Here is a 24,623-nt window from a genome sequence, read left to right as displayed (position 1 = left end):
ATCATAGAACAGCATAGCCAGGTTTTAGATTTCATTATGTAAATGGATGTCATACAGTAGGTCCTTTTTGTGTCTGGCTTCCTTTACTCAACTTATATCGGTAAGTTTCATCCATGCTATATACAGAAGCAGTTCATTTTTATAGTTGCTGAAAAGTGTTCTGTTGTAGGAATTAGCCACATTTTCTTCATCCATTCTACTATGCTTGGACTGAGTTCATGCAGTTGCATTATTATGAATAAAACTGCTATGAACATTCTTGTGTGCGGGGAGGGTTTGGTGCATTTCTGTTGATATGTGCATAGGGATTAAATCTCGAGGTCCTAGAAGGTGTCTGTGGGCAGCTTTAGCACAAGCCTGCCAGTTTTCCAAAGTTGACCCCTCCCCTCATCACCATAGTGCATGAGAATTCCAGTGGCCCTACATCCTCACTAGCATTTGGCTTTTTCCAGTCTTTCAGGTTCAGCTACTCTGATGGCATGTATCTCAGTATGTTCCTACTGACTCATGTACTGTTTCGACATCTTTTTTTGTTTTTGTTTTAACTTATTTGATAGAGACGCAGAGAGCGGGAACACAAGCAGGGGGAGTGGGGTGGGAGAGGGAGAAGCAGGCTTCCCACCTAGCAGGAAGCCCGATGTGGGGCTCAATCCCAGGACCCTGTCCAGGGGATCATGACCTGAGCTGAAGGCAGACGCTTAACGACTGAGCCACTCAGGTGCCCCCCATTTTGACATCTTTGCAAGGTTTCTGTTTGGCTTTTTTGCCCACTTTTATATTAGTGTTGTCTGTCTTTATCTTATTGATTTGTATGAAGTCCTTCTATATTATGAATATCATTTCTTTGTCAGATAAATGTATGGTCAATATCTTTTCCCAACCCATAGCTTGCTTTTTTATTCTCTTCATGGTGTCTTAGGGTGAACAAAAATTTTTAATTTTAATGAAGTCCAGTATAACAGTTTTATTCCATTTGTGTTAGTACATCTATGTAATGAATTCTCCCCCTAAAAAAATTAAAGAAAAACAAAAATTTTCATAGTGTCTTCTTGAAGCTTTATTCTTTTACCTATCACATTAAGTCTGTGATCTCTCTAATGGATTATTCATTTGCTATGAGATATTTATCAGAGTTCTTTTTTGTTTTCTCCCATGATGTCGGGCCCTGCTGCTAAAAAGATAACCCTTCTCCACTGCACTGCAGAGGTCCACTTACCACGAAGCAGGTGGTTCTGAGCGTGGGCGTCTGCCCGGCAGCCCTGTGCGCATGCGTCTGCAGGCCGGCCTCCTGACCCTGAGTTGTACTGTTTGTTCTTTTTCACTCCATCCCTCTACAATGTCTTCCTATCAAGTGGCATCTGTTCTCCAACTGAATTCATCAAGATTTGCATTAAAGTGCTTGGTGGGATTTCTCCTTTACTTTTTCTTCCTTAAGAAAAACTAAACCATTTATATTATACTCTTACTTTCTAAGTAAATTTAATCCAAAGATTTTTCCATTTTCTTTTTCAAAACAGATTTTATTTATTTAATTGAGAGAGGGCATGAGTGAGGAGGAGAGGCAGAGGGAGAAGCAGGCTCCCCCATTGAGCAGGGAGCGGGAGGCAGGGCTCATCCCAGGACCCCAGGATCATGACTTGAGCTGAAGGCACACATTTCATGACTGAGCCACCCAGACACCCCACTATTCCATTTTCTAAACAAGATGCAAATGCTTTAAATCTTAAAATTATGGTCAGTTCCTGAGAAGTGCAGCTTTGTGAAATACATTCTATTTCTATTTTCCATAATTTACATATGACTCTCTGTTATACAGTCTTATTTTTTTTTCCTGTTGACACACAATCTTACATTAGTTTCAGGTGTACAACCTAGTGATTCAACAAGTCTGTATGTTAAGTTATGTTCACCACAAGCGAAGCTGCCCCCTGTCACCATAGGACACTGTGACAATACCACTGACTGTATTCCATATACTGTGCCTTATTCCCATGACTTGTTTCTTTGTAGTGTACTTAAGTTTAGAGAATCTTTTCTGAGGTTCTTTGAGAGGAGTTTCCTCCTAGGGCCCTCCCACAGTAGAATGCTAGCTCATGTGCATTGTTTTTGTGACTGCTGCAGATATGCCAGAAAGAGGTGGGCTCACAGGGGACACAGGAGATGCATAACTCATAAAAATGAGAGGCTGTACGTAAGGCTCACAAAAACCAGGGAGGGCATACTTACACTGTATCAGGCTCTGTGCTGTGCCCTTAGTTTGCATTTCGTTTATAATCTTCCCAACTACCTTGTGCAGTAAACACTGCTATTAGTCCAGTGTTTGAACCCAAGGTCCATGTGACTTGAGGCCAAACTCCTAATGCACTTGCCAGTGGTCATATGACGGATGTCGTATATGGTGTTGCTGATTTGTAGCATACAGGTGATACTGGCAAGACCAGTGAGGCTGGGCCTTTAGCCATGGTTTGTTAGAAGACCACTGGTAATCCGGCTTTAGAACAGAGAAAGAGTAAGACTCACTTAATTTTTAAACATGGCTTTCAAAATGGAGCACATTTTGACATTAACAAAGTCAGAATCTGGAGAAGCAATCTCAGCAAGCAAGTTATTACCCAAAAAAAAAAAAAAAAAAAAAAATCCAAGTATACAATCTAGATGATAGGAGCTAAAATTTTAAATCCAGGCTGGATGCCTAGACAGAGGGATGGGGTACAGGTAGAAGAAAGCCCCTTGAGAGCAAAGGAGCCACTCCCCAAGTCAAGGGACCTTTGCTTGAGGTGGGGCGGTGGGGAGATCTGTCTCCATGTACTTCCTGCCAATCTCAGGATCCAGCCCTGGTGTGGGCAACCAACCCAGGCCCTCTGACTCAAGCAGAGAATGAAATTATATAATTTAACCATAGTATATTTGATTCTCCGAGATAATTGTTTTACAAAATCTTTCTGCTGTGTAAGCAAACTGACAGATGGCTGAATCTGGACACAACTATGGAGACCATTCCACAACTGTGGAGATTGTATTGTTGGCTGAAGCACACTCTTGTTACGTTCTCCAGTTATTCGTCTACGTATACCCACCTGCAAATGTTAGTTATGTATATGTATATGTATATGTATATGTATATGTATATGTTAGTTATGCAAAGGCTGATACTGGTTTCACGAGAGGAGTTTCACCAGGGATTGTATTAGTACATTGTCATTCCCTTTGTGCTAGCTCTTCTCAAAACTATAACCGGCAGGTGACACACATCGGCAGGCGACAAGCGGCATATTCTCAGCTGGTCTGGGCCCGTTCATTCCCCACCGGGTATGAAGTATTTTTAATGTGCATGTGATTTGCACCCGACCTTTTATTTATTATTTGTCACTTTGTGTGAAGGAACAAAATGTTTCCTGGAATTCATTTTAATATTCATTCTTCCTGACTAATCATAAGTTTATTAGATTCAGTTTTAGAGGAATAGAAAGTTCCCAATATCCGAGTAATAACAGTGATAAGGATTTTTTTTAATGTTTTTTTAAAATTTTTTATTTTTTATACACATATATTTTTATCCCCAGGGGTACAGGTCTGTGAATCGCCAGGTTAGTGGTAAGGATTTTGAATGCCAGCTGTGTGTTAACACTGTGCCTTGGCCGGGGTTGGGGGCGGGCGGGGGAAGCTAAGATACTAAGTGGCATTTGCCAAAGTTTGGTCACCTGGCCAGATCCACCAACTGCCTGGTTTTATAAATAAAGTTGTGTTAGAACACAACCATGTATGCACCTTGTCCGTTGTTTCTGTGTTATCTGTGGCTACTTTTATGTGGTAGCTGCAGAGTTGAGAGCCTATAATAGAGATTATAGGGCCTAAAGATACTAAAATGTGTACTCTCTGGCCCTTACTAAAAAAGTTTTGCTAACTAAACCCCTGAGAGGTTAGAGGGTATGGAGCCCTCATTAGCATTTTGTCTGAAGTTTGAACACTTAAGGATAGCACAGGACCTTTATGGAACCTGCCCAAGGTCATCCAGTTGGATATGATAAAGTCAGGGTTTGCAATCAAGGCATTTTGATTTCAGACTCTATCTTTTGCAGTCATTGTAGTACACTCCCTTGCTGTGTACGTTTATCTTAAGCAATGATTAGTTCTCCTTAGGAAATTCTAAAACAATGTGACTTAAAGTGGAGAAGGATTTTTGAGGCTCTGTCACCGTATTCCCAACCAAATCCTCCCTATTTTTAGGTTTCCTCCAAGATAGAATACTAGGTCAGACTAACATCGAATGGCTTTGATCTTGTCTGAATGGTGACATTCGTATTTTTTGTCAGAATTTGGAGCTTGAGGTGAGAGCATGGCCTGAAGACGGATTTAGAAAGCATACCGTGTGTCTCCCAGACAGACATGCTTGAATGGGTTAAGAAGTATAGGGCTATAACTGAATTGCACTGAAAGGGTGGGAAATGACAAACATTAGTATAAAAAAATAAATGTCAGATTTCAGGAGCAATGTCGTCTTTCTGAAGCCCTGTTCCTCTGCTCCGTGTTCCAGGCCCCGCACAGCCACAGCCTTTATTCCTCCAGCAGCTCACACTTTCCCCTCCCATATTTTTGTAATTATATATGCATTATATTAGTTTTCATCATTTTTGAATGCATTCTTTTAAAAGTCACCAGACTGAGAGCTCTATGGGCAACTGTGTCTGTGAGGCAAGAGACTCTCCGGAAAACTATTTGTTGAATCAAATCTAATGGAGCGGGATTTGCAACATCTTTCCAAGAGATATGCCATAATTTTACAATAGGGACTAAGCTGTGATGAAATTTCAGCAATGTCAGTTTTCTACAACAGAATCATCATTTTGCACCAAAGAGTGAAACTTCAACACATTCAAAATTCTGGAGATGAATTTTGAGAGAATTTTGAAAGAAGCTGTGGCAGGGCAGCTTTAACAGTAAACCATGAGGCAGAAACAATGAATGTGTTCCCTCTTCATGGGGACAGGGCTATGTTCCTGGTGGGAAATGGGAAACTAGTCCTCTAGTGAAATTACGATGTATATGAAAGCAGAGAATAGAAGTCCTTCAGCTGTCCCCCAAGTTATTTTATCTCTGTAAGGCTCATGATTCAAACCAGAAAAGCTTTTAGCAAATCTTTTGTTTTCGAGGGCTTTCGTAATCTGTAGAATCTACTTAGTCTTCCACATCATTTCGCCTGGGTAGGGAGTTACCATCATAACTATATTTCGCTGTGGAGGAAAATCATGGAGTATCATCATTTACATAAAGCTTGCAAGGGTATTTGACTGACTTGTCAGCAGTGGTATGTTAATGTGTTGACACCTTATCACTATTTTATTCAATTATTTTAATGCCAGGAGCTATAGAGGGTGAGATAATAATGTTCTTCTCTTCCATCTTCCATTCCTTTTTGTGTCTGTCTGAAGAGTTTTTGCCTGTGCCACAGTCAGCTTTTTTTCCAGATAACTTTCTTTTTTTTTTTTTTTCCCTTCAGAATTTGGTCCATTTACTTTCATGTTAGTATTTTTACTTCTCTCAGTCACTCAGTCTCGAAACATTAGAAATGTTTTCCTTATCTATATGGGAATTTGAAAGTTGTTGCCTTTGCTACTATAAAAGGAAAGTTTTCCACTTGTACCAGCCCTTGCTTAGGAGATAGGGACGCTGGTTGCTGTGTTCCTTTTCTCTTCTCCCCAGTGGAAGCTGATAAACGACCGGGAACTTTCAGGGCTTCCCTTCCCGCTCTCCGCACAGGCCCTCCTGATGTCAGACCTAAATCCTAAATGAAGAATCCTAAATTCTGACTAAAACTCAACGAGGCACGGTTGAACTAACTGCACAGGCCAGAGGGCTAGATCCCAGCGCCTAGTTAGCTTACTTAGCATAACCTCCCTGAACGCTTCTTCTAGCATGGGAAACCCCCTCATGTTTCCCACCTCAGCAAACTGTCCTGTGCATGTCTTCATGGCCCCTGGGGCAATGATCAATGATACATAGAGCTTTTTTTTTAAATTTCGCTTGCTCTGGTGGTCTCTTGTTTTATCCTTCCACATTGCCTACCTGAGTCTGTGACCTTGGGCAAATCATTAACCTCTCTGACCTATGGTAATCAATGGGATAGAACAACACACACTTGGAAGGATTTGTGCTCAGAGTACGTGAGGTTATCACTCGAGAAAGCATGCAGTGTCATTCCTGACAGATGACGGGCACCAGGTGAAGGTTGGTTTCCTTCTTTCATACATACCCTGAGCTGAAAATGGCATCTGGCACTCAGTAGGCTCTCCTTAAATACTTGTGAAACAGTAAATGAGTGTTTTCATCACTCTCTAAACCAGATTTAATTGCACAATTCTATAGATGCTGCTAGCAATGTAGCTTCTGATTTTTTTTTTTTTAAGCTCCCTGAAATTTTTACCTTGGTTCCAGAATTCTATCTATACTGATGCAGCATTTTAATTTATTTAAACATAACCAATGCCTTAGGGTAGATTCGTGGTATCTTTACTGAACCAATTATAAATCATTGCAAGTCAGTGGAATTTAACAAGAAAAGCCAAAACCAGAGTTAGCTGCTAACTAACTTTTTAGTAACTCTCCCATAATTGTATCACCCTTAAGATATTTTAAATCCTAGATGGACAAAAAAAATTAGTTAATTGCAATGTTAATATAATAAAAACCATAATTCCATGCCTACTTCTAATGGTTGTTACCAAATAATGTATGTTCCAAATATTTTAAAACAAGATTTTCCTTGGCCTTTATTTGAAAATTCAGTTTTTTCAGGAAGTTAATATTGCAAATAAAGGTTGACAATCATAAGAGAATTTTCAGATCTACTTGTTCTCTAGAGAGGTTTAGGATCAAAATAAAAGATTTCTTCTTGGATTGTTTCTTTGTAATCTTCAGAAGTAAGACCATGAACCCAATGACCTTGAGGATGTTTTCAGTCTCTGTAATTGTCTTTCTAATTCTCATCCTACATGTTGTAATTTGTGTGTTTAAGTAAAGTACTATGGGATTGTAAAGATGTATAATTTAGGAGGTTTGCACAGAGTGACCCCTTATCAAAAGGCTTAAAATTGGACCCTGAGGTCAGGACCTCTGCCATATAACACAGATGGATGTGGACAGAAAAACCCGTCCCTGTGACCTGAAGACACTTCTGCGCACTCCTTAGCATTATCAGATTTTTTTATATTCCATGCTTGTAATAGGCAGGAGAAACCATCACAGAGAAGGGTTAAGCCACCCATTTTAAGCCAGTTTCTAACTTCCCATAAATCAGTGGTTTTCTGCCTCTTTTTTTGATACCATCACAGCTGAGGAACATGACACATTTCCATCATTGTGGGGGACTCACCAGGGCAATGAATCTCAGTGACGGGACTTGGGGCAGGAGGGTCTTTCTGTCCCTCCCCATTGTGTACTGATGGAATAGAATGCGATCCAAGGCACGTTTCTTAAATTGGTTGCTCTTTTGAACATTTGGCATGAATATCATCGCTAAGACTTTATTCAACACATTTTTTAATGAGTGCTTTCCACAGGCTTGCCATTTTGATGGTGGAAAGGACGGAACAGCAGTACAAACCTTTGAAGGCTATTCCTGCTTTCTGGTTCTTAAGGTGGTAGGAAAAGGCTATCAAAAGAAAGATAAAAAACCTATAAATTAATATGCTGTTATATATATCCCTAATAAGTGAAGCAGGCCAGGTGGAGATGCTGTCCTGGTCCAGAGGAGATAGCTGCAGTCAGGTCTAACAAATTATGTCAGAATTTAAGCTCTATTTTGCCAGATCATCCCATTTTCAGGTAAACTATCCCTATGTCTAAATTCTGGCAATTTATTAGAAAAATTTTAAGGCTCTGCTGGCCGGTCAAAATGCATTCACCTTTGTAACCATTGGGTATAGTGGAAGCTATATAAGCAATCAGGGACCACAGGTTCTTTCCAAGTAAGGAATAGCATGAGCAAAGCCCGTTTACTTCTTTTGTCTCTAGTTATGCCCAGAAAATTCCTATACAGAATTATCATACAAGATACTGAGTATCAAGGGGTTTGTCACCAGGTGAAAGACAGTCCTTAACCATAAGACTCAATTATTTAATTTCATGTAATTCAGACTTTTTATAAAATATTTTACATCCTCAGCATAAAAATATTTATTAACTCTTATCAGTATACTTACAACCTATTTTTCCCTTCCTATGTAAAGCTTCAGTCACAGTCAGGAGACACAGTTATTCATGGTTTAATCCCACTCTATTATACCTGGGAGTTATGCAGTTAAACATGACCTGGGAAAACATGTTTCTGGTGTGTAAGCATCCAGAGTTCTCTAAATAAATCCTTGTGTTTATTTTGTATAGGATTTTAGCATTTCAAAGGCCTTCACATCTGTTATATCATTGTATGTCTCCAAGATAGTCTATAAATTGCTCATAAATCCCGTAAAATTTAAAATGGAGCACATTTGTAAACTATCGAGCTGTTTTCACTCAGGTTTTATATGGAGAGTCTGAAGTCCTCTATCCTGACAAGAAAACAGCATTCCCATATCTTTGCTTATGCTGTTGATAATCCCAGAAGTGTCTTTTCTCTCACACACGTAGATTGTTCAAGTTTCAAACCTCACACAGGTTTTCTCCTTGAGCATTTTGTACTTTGCAATATACAAAGTTTACATGGCCTGTCCTGCCCTGCATACCTGTCTCCTCACGTCCTGTAGCCCCTTATACATCCTCTGAGAGGAAGAGCTTTTCCTCGGTGCCTTCAGTGGTTAGGTTAGCTGAATCTCTTGGTAAGGAGTTGTTTCCAGGACGGGAGTCAGGAGGAGAGTGTCTCAGCTCTCCTGGCCCTCCATATTCAATCTATCTAATCTGTTACCTTTTGTGTGTGTGTGTGTGTGTAAGATTTATTTATTTATTTATTTATTTGTCAGAGAGAGAGATAAAGAGAGAGAGAGAGAGAAAGCACACACACAAGCAGGCAGAGTGGCAGGCAGAGGCAGAGAGAGAAGCAGGCTCCCAAGCAGGGAGACTGATGCGGGACTGGATCCCAGGAGACTGGGATCATGACCTGAGCCACCCAGGTGTCCCTAATCTGTTACTTTCTAACTCCGGCCTCAGAACTTGGACTTGACTCACTCTCCTAGGTGACTGTCAAAGAGCAAGGCTTTGAAGTAAGGCTCACATGCGTCAGTCAGGCCCTGTCTCTGAGTCTTAGTAGATTTGGGACCAAGAATATAGTTACTTGGGTTATTTGAGATTCCATCTCAACTCTTATGTGGGGATGATAAAGCTGACAATGGATCATTGCTGATCAGAGGATGATGTGAGGGAACACATGTAAGGCTAGTGCCAATACGGGCTGAGTATTCAAGTGTTGAATAAATCAAAACCACTGTAGAGATATTTCAGATGGTGCCAAGCTGGTTTTAGACAAAAAGATGAAGTCTGAACTATGAAGAGTCCCAGAAAGTCTGCACTCTCTGTAAATACCCACATTAAATTGTAGAATCTTCTATCATCAGAATTTAGGAGCTTGAAAACTACAAAGTATTTGCCCAAACCCAAAATACTGATGCATTTCCACATTATAGTCCGTTTCTTTATTCCTGTCTCACTGGCTTATGCTAAAGCCAAAAATAGTTCTGAGGGCCCAAACTGGGGGGCTCAGAGCATCCTTCTTCATGAGTGTTCTGTCTGTCTGAAAGTGGGCAGGCTGGTTTTCTGGAACACTCCCAGAGCGCTGCCCTAGAAGAGAATCTACTCCCCCTCACCTCACACCATGGGACCAGAGATCAGCAAACTTTTTCTGTAGAAGGCTTGATATAAGGCTTTGTAGGCCACGTATAGTTTCTGTGGCATATTCTCCTTTGCTGTTAGTGTTGCTTCAGATTACCTTTTACAAAAGTAAAAGTCATTCTTTGAGAAAAATAGGAAATGGGTTCCATGAAGCTCACTGTCATAATTTGCCAACTCTAGACCGCTGAAAGGAAGGACGAGTGGAGATTGTAACCTCGGTGAACTAATGCCTTTCTTTAAGGAAAACACATCAGCATCATTTTTTTTTTCTAATTTTAATGTTAAAGACATTGTAGGAAAGAAAAAAAGGCTTCCTTGACCCTCTCAGGGTCTGAAAATTAAACTAGCAAAGATGGATGAACAGAGAAAAGCATACACATTAAACTTTTAAATATGTTCGTGGGAGCCTTGCAAGAGAATGAAGACCCAAAGTGTGCAGAGTGGGAAGCTTTTATACCTTTTAGATAAAGAAACAACACATTTCTGAGAATTGACGGACCAAAGGTTTGGGTGAGGGCTAGTAAATGGTGAAGAAGTAATTAGGGAAATAAAGGTTAGTCTAACTAGGTTTATTGGTACAGATTCCTTGGCCCCAAAGTCTCTGTCTCTGATGAAAAGAGTGTCTTCCTTCCACCTCCCAGTACAGGAAGGGGACCTTTCAGGTGGGAGCTTTTATGACCTGTTTCAAGGAAGAAGGGCAAGGGTGAGGGGAGTTAGAGTGACCTTCCTACTTGCAGTTTGTTGCTGTTGGTTTGGTTTTTTGTTGTTTTTTTTGTTTGTTTGTTTGTTTGTTTTTAATTATTCTTTCAACTTGAAATACCTAATATGTGAAGGTGTTCTAAGTTAGGGTAGTGGGTCTCGAACCCCACATTAAGTTAGTAGCTTGGCTGCTATGGTACCGTTCTATCTTCTAGGCAGTTTTTAGTCATTTTAGAGTGGGGCCTTATCTCACTGCTGTTTTCCATTGGAAACTGATGAGAAACATAGGAAAGCAGATGGAGCACAGACTGTAGGAATGAAAAGCACAGAAGAAAGAGCTGTGTGAAAGAAATATTTAATCATAACACGAAAAACTCATGGTGGCAACTTTTCCATTATGTTAAATTTCACTCATTTCTATGCATTCTGGGTATGTGTTTAAAAACAAAGGTTGTAATTTTCCATCTTTATGCCCATCTACCATGGGTTTTTGATTTTGTCTTTTGCAGGATTATGACTTGAGCCAGCTCCAGCAGCCTGATACCGTGGAACCTGATGCCATCAAGCCTGTAGGAATCCGACGATTGGATGAGAGACCCATCCACGCCGAGCCCCAGTACCCAGTCCGATCTGCAGCCCCACACCCTGGAGACATTGGAGACTTCATTAATGAGGTGCAGAGATAAGCTCACTTTCTTTATAAGGGTGTTTATTTTATGCTAACAGTTAGCTATATGTAGACTAGATTGCTTAGCATACAGCTATGTGGTTTGTTAAAGCACACTTGATTTTCTTGATCTTCCCTTCGTGTTAAAGCAAATGTGGCTTCAATAACAGAAAGATATAATTGGTTTGATGGGCCAGAAAAGCATATCTGTCAATTAATATTCTGTATTTGTAAATGACATTCATATACATATCAGTATTAGTCACACTATGTCCAAAAGGCTTTTTCCCCTAGATTACAAGTAATAAATAGACTAACACTGTTATACTGTATTCTAATTTCATTTATTAGCACTGATGAATGTAATAATAGTTCATTTTCATTTTCCTCACACTGTACCCTTTGGATCCCACAAATGTTGAGAATTCAGTGCCTACCCAATGACTAGAGTTCCATCAAATGAGATTAGTAGGAAGAGGAGCTAAATTAAATATTATGTAAGTGATTTAAACACTTGTCTAGTTGAGGAGTTTTAAGAGCTTCTCCAAGAGGCAGCTAATTCTCTGTTGAATATAACAGATATGATTCCCACTGTCAAAATTATTATGGGCATTCTTTTATTTCATTACTGACCATGAGTTCTGCTACATTTAATAGTTAGGTTTTGAAGTAAAATGATTTGTGCTGCTTCTTTTGATCGTGTCCATAGTTTTACTGCAATTCTCCTTCTGAATGTTTCCTGTTAAGTATAAGAGAGCAATACCTGTTGATACCTATTGATGTCAATTGCGAGTCTGTGGTGGGACTCCTATTCTCTGGCCATGTCTTGCTACTGAGTATCTCTAAGATCAGAATAGGTCTCAGAGTATTACAAGGTGGAATACTTCGGTCATGTATAGCCTTCTGTCGTGTGCTGATAACACTCGTATTTCCCAGACTTCCTTGTAGTCCTATATTATATATACACAATCAGACTACTTTAGGTTTTCAGATGCAGTTATCGTTTGTTAAAAAAAAGTTTTGAAACAAGCTTGGAGTATTTCTCTCCCTTTACAACTCTTCATTACTGTCTATTTTTGAAATGCACACTGCTTTCTGAACATAATGCGTTCACCTCTGTTAAACAGGTAATAGGTTACTTTGTTTTAGTCACGGTTTGAAAACAGATGGAAGGTGAACCCACAGAGTCCCAATAACTTCTTTATCTATAAAAATATGCCCTGACTTTTCCACTTATTTGTATAGAGACTTGGTTAGGGGATTTGCAAGGAATTTTATATCTATGACTACATAGATCTTTTTTGAATAGTTAAGAATGCCTGATGATTTTACTTCTTTTTTTTTTTAAGATTTTATTTATTTATTTGACCGGCAGAGATCACAAGTAGGCAGAGAGGCGGGCAGAGAGAGAGGAAGGGAAGCAGGCTCCCTGCTGGGCAGAGAGCCTGATGCGGGGCTGGATCCCAGGACCCTGAGATCATGACCCGAGCCAAAGGCAGAGGCTTTAACCCACTGAGCCACCCAGGCACCACTAATGATTTTACTTCTAATTTAGCATTTGTTGTCACGAAAAATCATTGTGTCAGCCCTGTGGTTGTGGGGTTTGAGATACAGTGAATCTTTTGAATGGAGGTGCAGGAACTGGGCTTTCTTAGAGCAAGCATTTTACCTTCAGTGTCATTCAACAAATACTTACCGGCGTGTTCCTGCCTCCCCAAAGTGTCAGTATTCTGTGGGATTCCATTCCATCCACAGCACTGTTCTTTTCTCAGTGACAAGAAGTCAAGTGCTAGGTATCATGTATAAGACTATTGTTCCAATCTGACTCCTGCCCTCTTCCCCCATGACATTTCCTTCCAGGGCTGCAGCCCCGTTGAACTATTTGCAGTTCCTCAGATCATCCCAATTTTGACTATAATGTAACTTCTGCAAAGCCCTTACCTTCTTACCATCAATAAAACACCCCCTTAGCCTTCAAATTCACCTCAAACACCCCATTCTCTGTGAGGCCCTCTTTGATCCCTCTGGGAAGAGTTAACAAGGCACTTCCTGCATGATAACCCCAGCCACGGAGGTGTAACTGTCAACATTTCTCTCTCCTGTGTGAGCCTGTGCCTGCTTTCCAGGGTGGGGGCTTTATCTTGTTCATCTTTTGAGTAACCTCCAAACCCAGTGTGTTGCCTTGCTCTTAGGTTTTGTTGTGTTAAGGGATCCACATGCTGTGGCAGGTGTATAGGGCGTTAAGTGATGAGTACCACCGGATGTGCAGTTGATTGGGATTTTTGTCTGGGCCTTTACCCTACTAGAGCTGACTAAACTTCAGAAAATAGGATATTGATTGTTCTAAGTTGTGTTGTAGTGCGTGTTTTGTGGTTGTGTCTATGTATGTATTCATTTACCTTTTTTACAGGAACTGGATTTTCTTCAGTGGGTAGAGAAGATTAGTTAATAAGATTCAGTTAAATTTAGCTACGCAGCCCCTCAAATGGCACAGTAGAAAGAGTTCCAGTCACAATTTCCATTTGTAATTTCCTCTTCCTAGAACAGTGCTCAACCTAAAACGTACACAGCCTAAAAAGTAACTCGAGACCATAATGAACATGTTTCAGTACTTCTATGAAAAACTTGGTGCCAAACGACTGACTTGCAAATTAACTTCTAGAATGCAGTCAGTTCATAATTTGAGGATTGTCTGCCTTGGCTAAAAAAGGCTCATTTGAAATGATCTTGAGCTTGGTTTAGGGTCATTCATTGAACAAATAACTATTGAACATCTCCTGTGTGTACATATTTGTACTAGTAATATGTAGAAAGAAAATAAATTAGACCTGGATTCTCTTTGTGCTTACTCCCTACTTTGCTGCAAGCATAGTCTTTGTACCAGGCAAACATTCTAGTATCCGACACCTTCCTTTGCCAGACACCATTGGGTGTAATCCTTCCTTAGCTCTACACTTTCATCTCAGCGCCCTCCCCGCCCCAAGCCTGCATCTTACAGGCCAAGGGCAGGGACTCTACTTCTGCCTCCCAGGCTCAGCTCGTAATTCCATATCCGAACCTGTTCCCACGCTGTCCTCTCTGCATAGAGTGTCCTTCCCTCTTTTTCTAGATGTTAGTTCCTTCATTAAGTATTTATCAACTCAGAGAAGGTCAGGCACACAGAGTTTGGGGTAGGCCATCCGGTGACATCCTATCATACCCAGGACTCACCTTCCTTCATGACTCCTATCTCAGGGTCTGCTTCTGCCTCCAGGGGAAGGGGTGCACATGTCCCTGGGGGCAGTGTGGGACACATTGGTTTGATGAGTACATGAATGCACTGGATCACATTTGGAAATGTTTCTCCAAATAACTACAGAATCCATGACTCTGAATGGGATTATAAGATGGAGAAATGTGGACGAGTTAGAAGACCAAACATTCACACTAGAAATGCCATACATTTAGACGTAGGAAGAAAGTCTACAGAGGTGAAGGTGTCACAGAGTAAACTACAATGAGAGTTTAGGAATGAGGTGGTCAGGTCTGTGGGAAAATTCAGGGGGATGAAACCATCAAAAGGCCTAAGACAGGTAACATCAGATATACCATGTAGATAGTTCCACTTAACACACCCATGAAGACTTATTCATTATCTTTCTATAACTGGACAGATAAAAATACAACGTTTTAAAAGTTGAGGACACCTAGAAACAATTCAAGCATATTTTATAACTACATGTAAAATGCAAACAAATTTCTTTATCCCCAGGTGTTCTTTGATTTAGCACAGTACCGAATATTTCAAAGGAAGAATAGTATGGTGGGATTATAAATGGAGTGTTTTCTAATGTGCGGAGTAAGTAAGCTCATGAGAACATTTTCTAGTTTGTTTATTTAAATAATCAATTAATATTGCCTTGACTATCAAAAATATACTGTTTCTAGTATGGTAGAGTAAAACAAATCACACATTTTTTAATTTCAACTGCCAAGTTTCATTCTATTTTGAGGTTTTTAAATATGACCTTCAGAGGGTGAAAAGTTGAAACAAATTCATTTAATCTCAGCCTGACAGTAGATATTAACATACCTCCAATAACTTTACTAATCCTATATATTTCTTTATCTCAAAAATACAAAAACCAAGGACATATTTCTGTTAAAAGACCAACTTTTGATTGATATTTAAAAACTTACAGAAAGTGCTTCTTAAATAACTTGCTCGAAACTACTAAAGCATAGAACTTTTGCCTTTTTTCCAGTATTAAATTTATTTGTCCTCTTTAACATGTCTCTGTCCACTTCTTACAGCAGTCGGGCGTTTGTTTGAGTTCAAAGCCAGCTGCCTCACCTAACAGCTCTGTTACCCTGTACAAAGTCAAGGGCCTTGTATTTAGCTTCTTTGATTTCCAGCTTTCATATATATATATATATATAAAATGAGGATAATAATAAATCCTCTTTTAAGATTTCTGTAAGGACCGAATAAGATACTCCACACAAAGTGTTTGGTATAGTGCCCATCACATAGTAAAATCTCTTAATTATTATCAGTGTTTTATTAGTTAAAGGACAAGTTACTGTTCTCCAGCTATAAATAAAATAAAATCTCCCTCCAAAAAATTTGCTTTAGATAAAGTGAAATTCTCAGAAAGGGACATAGTAATGTTGGCATTAAGTCACAGAATTCCACTGTAATGTAAACCTAGTATACTTTTATTTTATGTTCACATGCATTTGAAATCTAAATCCTAGCTTCTTCTGAAAGAAGTGTCTATGGAGATGAGCAAGGTGATGAGGTGAGAGCCTAAGCCCAGGACAGCAGTACCAAACGACCCTCTAGGATGCCTGCTGGATGTCAGGCACTGGGGTGGACAGTAAGATATGAAATGAATATCTACATGCTTGGCAGAAAAGGGTGTCACAATCTAGTGTAACCAAAACATGGCAATGAAAGTAAAGGGGACCTTGGGAATGACCCCCAGTCATGACGGGGGGAAATAATCCATGCAGTGAAAGTGACATCTTAATGGGCTTTAAATGATGATGGATGGATGGATGGATGGATGTAAACCAAGTGAGAAATTATGAGTGAGGAAGTTTCAAATAAAGAAAATCACATTTCAGCTTGCAGAAAATGAATATACAAATAACATAGGGTGCACAAAAACATGACATCTTTAGATTTGGAATTTTGGTAAATAATTTAGTTGTGGCTGCTGAAGTTGAGAATGGCTGAGATGGAAAACGTGCATGAACACTCCAGGTTCACTGCATGACCTGCTAAAGAGTTTTAACTTGAGCCTACAGGTTACCCAGACCTCCAGCATTTGAGTAACGCCTTCTAGTTCGTTGTTTGTGTGTTTGCTTGTTTTCCCCATATCCACATACCTCTTCTAGTATTCACTTAAACTTTTAATCAATTTTTAGTTTCCTTTTTTAAATAGAGGTGATTGTTGTAAAGTGCTCACGAACCAGTAAAAATCTTATTGCCCACCCACCGCGGAACCCCTTCCTTATGCAGGAAACACTGCAGTAGGGGATGGAGAGCAATCGGAGTTTTACTTGGGGGAGCGACTTCAAATAACGTCTGAGAGAGAAACCACTAGGAGATTGTAGGAAAGAAGCAGGACAAGTACTGGTGGCCGGGAGACCAGTTAGAGAGGCTTTTGCTGTGGTCCAGGCAGGATATAAAAAGGGCCCGAACTAAGACAGGTGGCATTGAGCTAACAGAAGGCAGGATGTAAGAGAATCAATAGGACCTCTTTCCTCTTATATCCCTCATGTGTTCCCTCACTGAAAAATGTGGGTTTTTATAGCTCCCATAAAAGCATATCTCCATCCATAAAGCATAGGATCAGAAGTCTATAAATACAAGCTCAGCAAGAATTCAGCCGGAGCCACGGGCTCTTTCATTCTACAGAGACACCTCAAACTATAGAAAACAGTTCAGATTTATCCAGAGTTCAAGATCTGCCCCTCCAGGAAAGGTGAAATAGGCACCTACTCTGCCAGATTTAGTCAAACCAGGTGGAGAAGAGAAACCCATGCAGATAGTTGGCAGAGATGACAATAGTTCATTACCCTTCATGTGAAATGGTGTCCACACCTAAGAATAAAGGAATCGCATAAGGGAGGACCAGATGGGTACATGGCCCACCGGATTTCTCCACGTTCACTCTGCCTGTGTACCTGTCATTTTCAGTCTCTCCAAACCTAACTAGGATCTTTTTAGAATTACCAAAACAGGACTCAGAATTTATATAACACCTCATCCAGAAGAGTCGTAATTCATTCTTAGATAAAAATCAGTGCTAGTCCAAGTGGAGGAGGCTTAGAATACTTAACTTTCAGCCTAGAAAGATGGCTTGCCTAAGAGTTCTTGGAACGTCCAGGCATTTTTTTTTTCTTTTTATCTTTAGTAATTAAGTACTTAAGACCTGAGACAGTGTGGAGGGAAGGTAGGAAGATAGTGGGAGGAAAGGTGGAAGGAGGAATCAAAAAATGACCAGGTTGATCCAAAAAAAACAAGGACAGGAGCTAAAAGAAATGTAGAAGAAATGAAAATATTTCAGAATCTCCGTAGTGAGTAGGGGACTAGATTTTCAGCGGTGTTGTACTTATATTAAGGAGTTGAATTAGGGGGCATAGACATGCGATGAAGAGGCTCTGGTCCTTCCATACACCAGTGAAGACCAGACAGCGTCCCGCATTCGTCCCTAAGTCTTAGTAAACACAGGCCATTGCTTCCTCTCCACTGAATCCATACAACACTTGACGCCCTGCCACTGACTCTTTAGGACTTATCATTTTAGTCGTAACCTTTTCATATTTCCAGTTTGGTGCCGACACCATAACGACTGGGCACAGCCCCTGTATTTCTATTTAAATTTTGAGTCATGATAAAAGCAAATGACCTGAACGTGGGGTGACGTTGATCCGCCGCGTCTCTGTTCTGCACATTAGAAAGCAGTTTTACTGAAGGTCATGATGGAAACTGATGAATGCTGGTCCACGCCGCTTTTCAAACATCTGTCCGTCCGCCTTCTGCCGCTTCACTTCTGTGGAAGACCTACATCCGTGCTTGCTTTCACCAAGGAAATCCAAAAAAGAGTTTGCTTTTATGAAAAAAGGTGGAAAGTGAAAAATAATGCACAGCATTTGTTTTGCAGGGAGCTGTTAGAAAGGCAGTGTGCTACCCCAGGCAGCGAGAGCGCCCCGCCGGGCTTCTTCCCCAGAACTACCCCCAGCCCCTCGCAGCCAGCTGCTTGGCTTTGAACTGTGGCTCTGAGCATCTCTGCTTCATCTCCATTTATCATGGGCATCTGTTAGCAACATGTGTTCTAAGGCACCAGAAAAGCCTCAGAGGCATTCTTTTTGGGGACTGGGAATGCTCAAAAAATGTCCTATATAAACGAATGGTAATTGCTTCTTTGCATTCTGCCATTTCAGCTTTCGAAGGTTTCATCTTCATGAATACTCTTTCTGGAAGCCCAGAAAACCTGCATTTGTCTTCAGAAACCTATTCTCCTCATCAGGATTTTCTTTGTTTTTTTGATCTCCCCTCAGATCTTTTGGGGTCTGGCTCTTCGAGGGCCCCAAGTTAACCCATGCTGAACTAAAAGAATCACCTATCACTTACGTTTGCAGTTGCTAGATTTTGTTGGGAAAAGGGAAAAGGGCGCATGCTCACCTTTGAATATAAACTCCGTGAGAACAGGAGTTGGATCTCTCTTCTTAATAGCTGTGTCCCCACCACTAAGCAGGATACGTGGTAATATACATATTCAATAATTATATCTTGAGTTAGATAAATAAACACAAACGAAGGGGTTTTGTTCGATTTTTACCAGCTAAGGCTACAGTAACTGACAACTCCCAAGTATTGTGGCTTACAATAACAAAGGTTTACTTCTTGCCTGAACTCTGTGCTCCCTGTGGGGTTGGCAAGGGCTGGGTCCTCTTGTGTCTTCTGTTTCAGGATCCAGGCAGGAGGAAAGCTCCCAGCTAGGGCAATCTAGTCTCCTGGGAGAGTGGGCAAGAAGGAACTGGTGGAAACCCATCAGATGGAGGTCTTACAGAGTTTCCTCTTCATTGCTGCTGACGTTGTTTTGGCCAAAGCCAGCCTGTAGCCAAGCCTGACAGTGGGTTTGGGAAGTAAACTCTGGCTCCAGGGAGGCACTTGTGGTAGTGTGGGCACGGGACCCACCTACAAGGAAAGGATAGTGAATCATTGAGGACAGTAACAGGGTCTACCACAGAAAGGAATGAGGACTTCTGAGAAATTGTAGTTTGTGATTTTCAGCCTTAGCAAAATTGCCTGGTAGCTTATTCTATAAATATGATAAATGAAGTCCTTTCTAAAATTATTTATGTTTTATACATTGAAGTAGTTTGCTGAAGATGTGCTTTATGTTATTCTATACTGGCTTTTCTGAGTTATACATAGTCCAACCAGATATGAGGGAAAGTGGTGTTTAATTAAATGGTTAGGATGGTTGGTAAGAGAGACTTTGGAATGGGAAAACTGGGAGTGTGTACTTTTCTTTCATTTTTGATGGAAGTCAAGCAGCTGCCATTTTGTTTCTTAAAATAGTATGTCTTCACATTTTTCTTTTCTCAGGTTCCAAAGCAAAAAAATTTTCTCTAAACTTAAAAGTTTTTTTTTTTTTTTAGACTAATCTTCGTCGAGTCCCAACAAAGCGGGTACTGTGATGAGCCCATGGTGCCTTTATTCTATTTAGTCTTCATAATGATCTTATTATTGTTATTATAACTGCAGATGAGGAAACGAAGCCTGTAGAACTTAGCTGAAATCCCACAGAGATACTGTATAGAGCTGAGGTGTCCCCCAGCCTTTAGTGGGTGAGAGGTCTGATCTCTTCACCACTAACCGCTATACATGCTAGTCTTACCTTAATTCTCATGTTCTTTTGTTCTCTTCTTCCTCTATCAACTCAGAAGAATAACTAGGTGAACACATACAGATTAAAAAGTCCCACATACACATACTTATCAAATACATGTAGATTGGAAGCGTTGAATATAGGACAATAAGGGAGGCTACTATAACCCATTAGCATTTAAAAAAGCAGAGTAAAAAGCAGATGATGGTATATCTTGGAGTACTAGAAGTGGGGGAAAATTAGAGAAAACACCAAAAGGGCCTTTTATTAAACCTTTAATAAACCTTTATTAAATTTATTAAATTTATTAAACCTTTAAGATTCTATAAAGTGTAATTATGAATTGGCTGTGGATACATGAATCACATATTAAAAAGCATGTTTTTGCAAGAGTTAAATATATAGATAATAATTTCGTTGCTTCTTAGTTTTTTAACAGTCTTTAGTTTAAATTATCAAGTCCCCCCGCCCCCGTATTTATTCTACATACAGACATTCGATACTGACTTCCATAGGGCCTATGGGAACTAGAAGTCAGTCACTCCGTTCTTAAAAATAAGACCTGATCGCAGTTTATCGATGAATGCAACGTTTTATGTTTAATGAAGAACATAAATGACTTAACAAGTAACTTTTGTTGCATTGTAATCACATCTGGCCAGTTTTCCATTTTCCTTCACTTTTCTTTGATTTTCCTTCTATTTTCTTGCAAATTTAGGCCATATATACCATGTCCTCCTTGAACTCCTAGCTCTCAGTGGTAGTCTGGGGTTTTTTTCTTCCTCTTTCATTTATTTATTTATTTATTTATTTATTTATAGCATTCTTATTTTTGCCTCGACATTGTAGTGTTATTACTTCTTTCTCATTTATTTCACGTGATACTACAGTAATGCCCCTAGATTACAAGCTTGTCGAGGGGCAACGACCACATGGCCCCCCTTTGTCTATCTCTGCCTTGGCCTTGCATGTGTAATTCTTGTTCGTCAGAAACCGTTAACTCTGACTCCGGATTAGCGTCGCGTATGACCTGATTTCACAGCCCTCTGCATGATCTCATGTAGCTTATTCCAGCAGTAATAACTCATTCAAGTGCACTGTGATAGAGACACATTACCAGACTTTGAGATCCTTCCTTCTGAGCCTCAAGCAGTTGGCCATTCCTTTCTGCCACCTGTCGAGGACATTGTCCCACAGTACGTCTCGGCCTCCCCAAGCTAGACTTCCTCGGTTCTTTCCTGCAGAGGAAGGGCGTACGTTCGTTTTTGCCCCACTTTGAAAAATAGTGATAACCCCAATTTCTGCAGGTTGAAAATTTTTGCAGGTGGAGACTTACAAACAAGTGTTTCATCCCCCGGGATCTGTAAGACCCCAAGACAGGGGTTGCAAGACCCCTGGGATCTGCTGGTGTCTTGCACATTCTTTTTTTTTTTTTTTTTAAAGATTTTATTTATTTATTTGACAGAGAGAGATCACAAGTAGGTAGAGAGGCAGGCAGAGAGAGAGGAAGGGAAGCAGGCTCCCTGCCGAGCAGAGAACCCGACGCAAGACTCAATCCCAGGACCCTGAGATCATGACCTGAGCCGAAGGCAGCGGCCTAACCCACTGAGCCACCCAGGCGCTCCTGGCTTGCACATTCTAACCCTCTGTACATTCTTTCTTTGTCTTTCCCAACTGTAGGGCCTTAAAGCTGCTGACAATGATCCCACAGCTCCGCCGTATGACTCCCTCCTCGTCTTTGACTATGAAGGCAGCGGCTCCACTGCTGGGTCCTTGAGCTCCCTTCATTCTTCCAGCAGTGGTGGCGAGCAGGACTATGACTATCTGAACGACTGGGGGCCGCGCTTCAAGAAACTCGCTGACATGTACGGCGGAGGCGACGACTGAACTTCAGGGTGAACGTGGTTTTCGGACACGGACAAACGATTTCAACTGATATTCCCAAAAAGCATTCAGAAGCTAGGCTTTAACTTTGTAGTCTACTAGCACAGTGCTTGCTGGAGGCTTTGGCATAGGCTGCAAACCAGTTTGGGCTCAGAGGGAATATCAGTGATCCAATACTGTTTGGAAAAACACTGAGCTCAGTTACACTTGAATTTTACAGTACAGAAGCACTGGGATTTTATGTGCCTTTTTGTACCTTTTTCAGATTGGAATTAGTTTTATGTTTAAGGCTTTAATGGTACTGATTTCTGAAACGATAAGTAAAAGACAAAATATTTTGTGGTGGGAGCAGGAAGTTAAACCATGATAGGCTTCAATACGCTTTTGTTACATTGCATTTGCTTTTATTAAAACACAGAAGTAAACAAACAAAAAGCAAAAACTCATGGAGCGATTTTATTATCTTGGGGGATGAGACCATGAGATTGGAAAATGTACATGACTTCTAGTTTTAGACTTTAGTTTTCTTTTTTCACTAAAATCTTAAAACTTACGCAGCTGGTTGCAAATAAAGGGAGTTTTCATATCACCAATTTGTAGCAAAATTGAATTTTTTCATAAACTAGAATGTTAGATACATTTTGGTCTTAATCCATGTACACTTTTTTTATTTACTGTATTTTTTCCACTTCACTGTAAAAATGGTATGTGTACATAATGTTTTATTGGCATAGTCTATGGAGAAGTGCAGAAACTTCAGAACATGTGTATGTATTATTTGGACTATGGATTCAGGTTTTTTGCATGTTTATATCTTTCGTTATGGATAAAGTATTTACAAAACAAAGTGACATTTGATTCGATTGTTGAGCTGTAGTTAGAATACTCAATTTTTAATTTTTTAATTTTTTTTTATTTTTTATTTTCTTTTTTGTTTGGGGAGGGAGAAAAGTTCTTAGCACAAATGTTTTACATAATTTGTACCAAAAAAAAAAAAAAAAAAAAAGGAAGGAAAGAGAAGAAAGGGGTGGCCTGACACTGGAGGCACTACTAAGTCTGTGTTTTTTAAAAAAAAAAATGAATAAAAAAAACAAGCTTTTAAACTGGAGAGACTTCTGACAGCAGCTTTGCCTCTGTATTGTGTACCAGAATATAAATGATACACCTCTGACCCCAGCGTTCTGAATAAAATGCTAATTTTGGATCTGGTGACTGGTTTGAACTTTTTCTTTTCTACTTGAGCTGCTATAAATTTTGTGAAAATCCCAGGTATTGGAGTTTTGTTGAGAACAACAGTTTCACCAAAGTATGCATTTGTTCTTGGGCCACTCAAAACTGAAACCCTTAGCGTGGCAGCCGTGGCCAGGGCGTGACAGAGAGACTCACCGCGGATCTTACCAGCACAGAAGAAAAACATCCAGAAGAGACTGTGCTGTTGTTGGTATACAAAGGACGTTCGTAACTTCAGAGAACTTTGTATAATTCTTTGTATCACTTAGGCTTTCATTCCTTTCCACTCAAGCTCGTGGCTACAGCGACTCTAACGGGCCTTTCCCATTCAAGCACCCACGTTAGGAAAAGCTTGGTGAAAAGGTAGAGGACTGGCTCTGAAAGACCTAGTATCTCAGGTAATTCACTGAAGCCATTTTCTGCTCGTAGTGAACCCTACTCTGGTACTTGTGTTCATTGACTCTTTCTTTCTGGCTTCATTGAGGTATACTTGATAAATAAAAGTGCATATATTTAAGAACCACACCATGATGATTTGATATATGGGGACGTTATGAAATGATTTCCACAGTCAAGTTAATTAACATCACCTCATATAGTTACCTTTGTGTGTGTATGTGTGTGTGCGTCAGATAGACTGTCTTAGCAAATTTTGAGTATACAGAACAGTGTTAGGCCTATCTAGAGAGTCACAGAGAACAAAAAAGGGAAATGAACCTACTACATGTTGTAAAATTATGAATGGATCCTATTATGATTCAGAAGTGAACTTTAAGAGACTTGAAGAACATTTCACTGTGTTTTCTATTCGCTTCGTGATGATTATCACACTGGATTATACTGTTCATTTCAAAAAACATTTATACAATATACCTCTTCTAATTAGCTCTATGTCTTTTTGCTTAACATAAAGATTATTTTATATTAGGGAAATTCACTTTTCTATTGATTCACTCTGTAAGCAATACTTTCTTGTTACTTTTCTAATCATTAAATGCCAGAGGTTGCCTCTGGGAATTTCTGTAATGAAACTTACCAAATTTGCTAATTGGCATAGTCTTTTTAAAAATGGATTCTTAGTCTGTGCTGCTGTGCCACTATACACCCAAATGAATACTGAACTATTTTTCTTAATTCAAACACAGAACTTAAATTAGCCTCATTTAGGTAAACAAACACTCCAGATTTATTTATTTATTGTTGACATAGAGTCAGAGATCATATCTAATATATATATATATTTTTTAAGCATGATTAATAAGCATTCTATAAACTCACAATCAGTAAATATTGTAAACAATATTTAGAAGTAATACATGACTCTATTTGTGAAAACACTTTTCAAAACAGAAAGGAAACCAATAAAAAGTGGAAGCTCCACCCCTACCCTGATAAAGGAATAACTTTCCTTAGCTCTTTGATGTGTAATTTCTAGTTTT

General features: G+C 39.8%; 1 protein-coding gene across 1 annotated transcript in view; it reads left to right on the top strand.

Annotated features, from left to right (window-relative positions):
* CDH2 (cadherin 2) overlaps positions 1-23,166 on the top strand; it is a 209,086-nt gene extending 185,920 nt beyond the window's left edge. The window contains exons 15-16 of the mRNA XM_059409398.1: positions 11,025-11,189; positions 21,751-23,166. Coding sequence (XP_059265381.1) covers positions 11,025-11,189; positions 21,751-21,957 — 372 coding nt within the window. The 3' untranslated portion in view covers positions 21,958-23,166. The remainder of the gene's footprint in view (positions 1-11,024; positions 11,190-21,750) is intronic.
* Positions 23,167-24,623: the final 1,457 nt, after the last annotated feature.

This window comes from Mustela nigripes, chromosome 8, assembly GCF_022355385.1.
Source record: "Mustela nigripes isolate SB6536 chromosome 8, MUSNIG.SB6536, whole genome shotgun sequence".
NCBI lineage: Eukaryota > Metazoa > Chordata > Mammalia > Carnivora > Mustelidae > Mustela > Mustela nigripes.
This window is presented reverse-complemented; position numbering and strand designations above follow the sequence as displayed.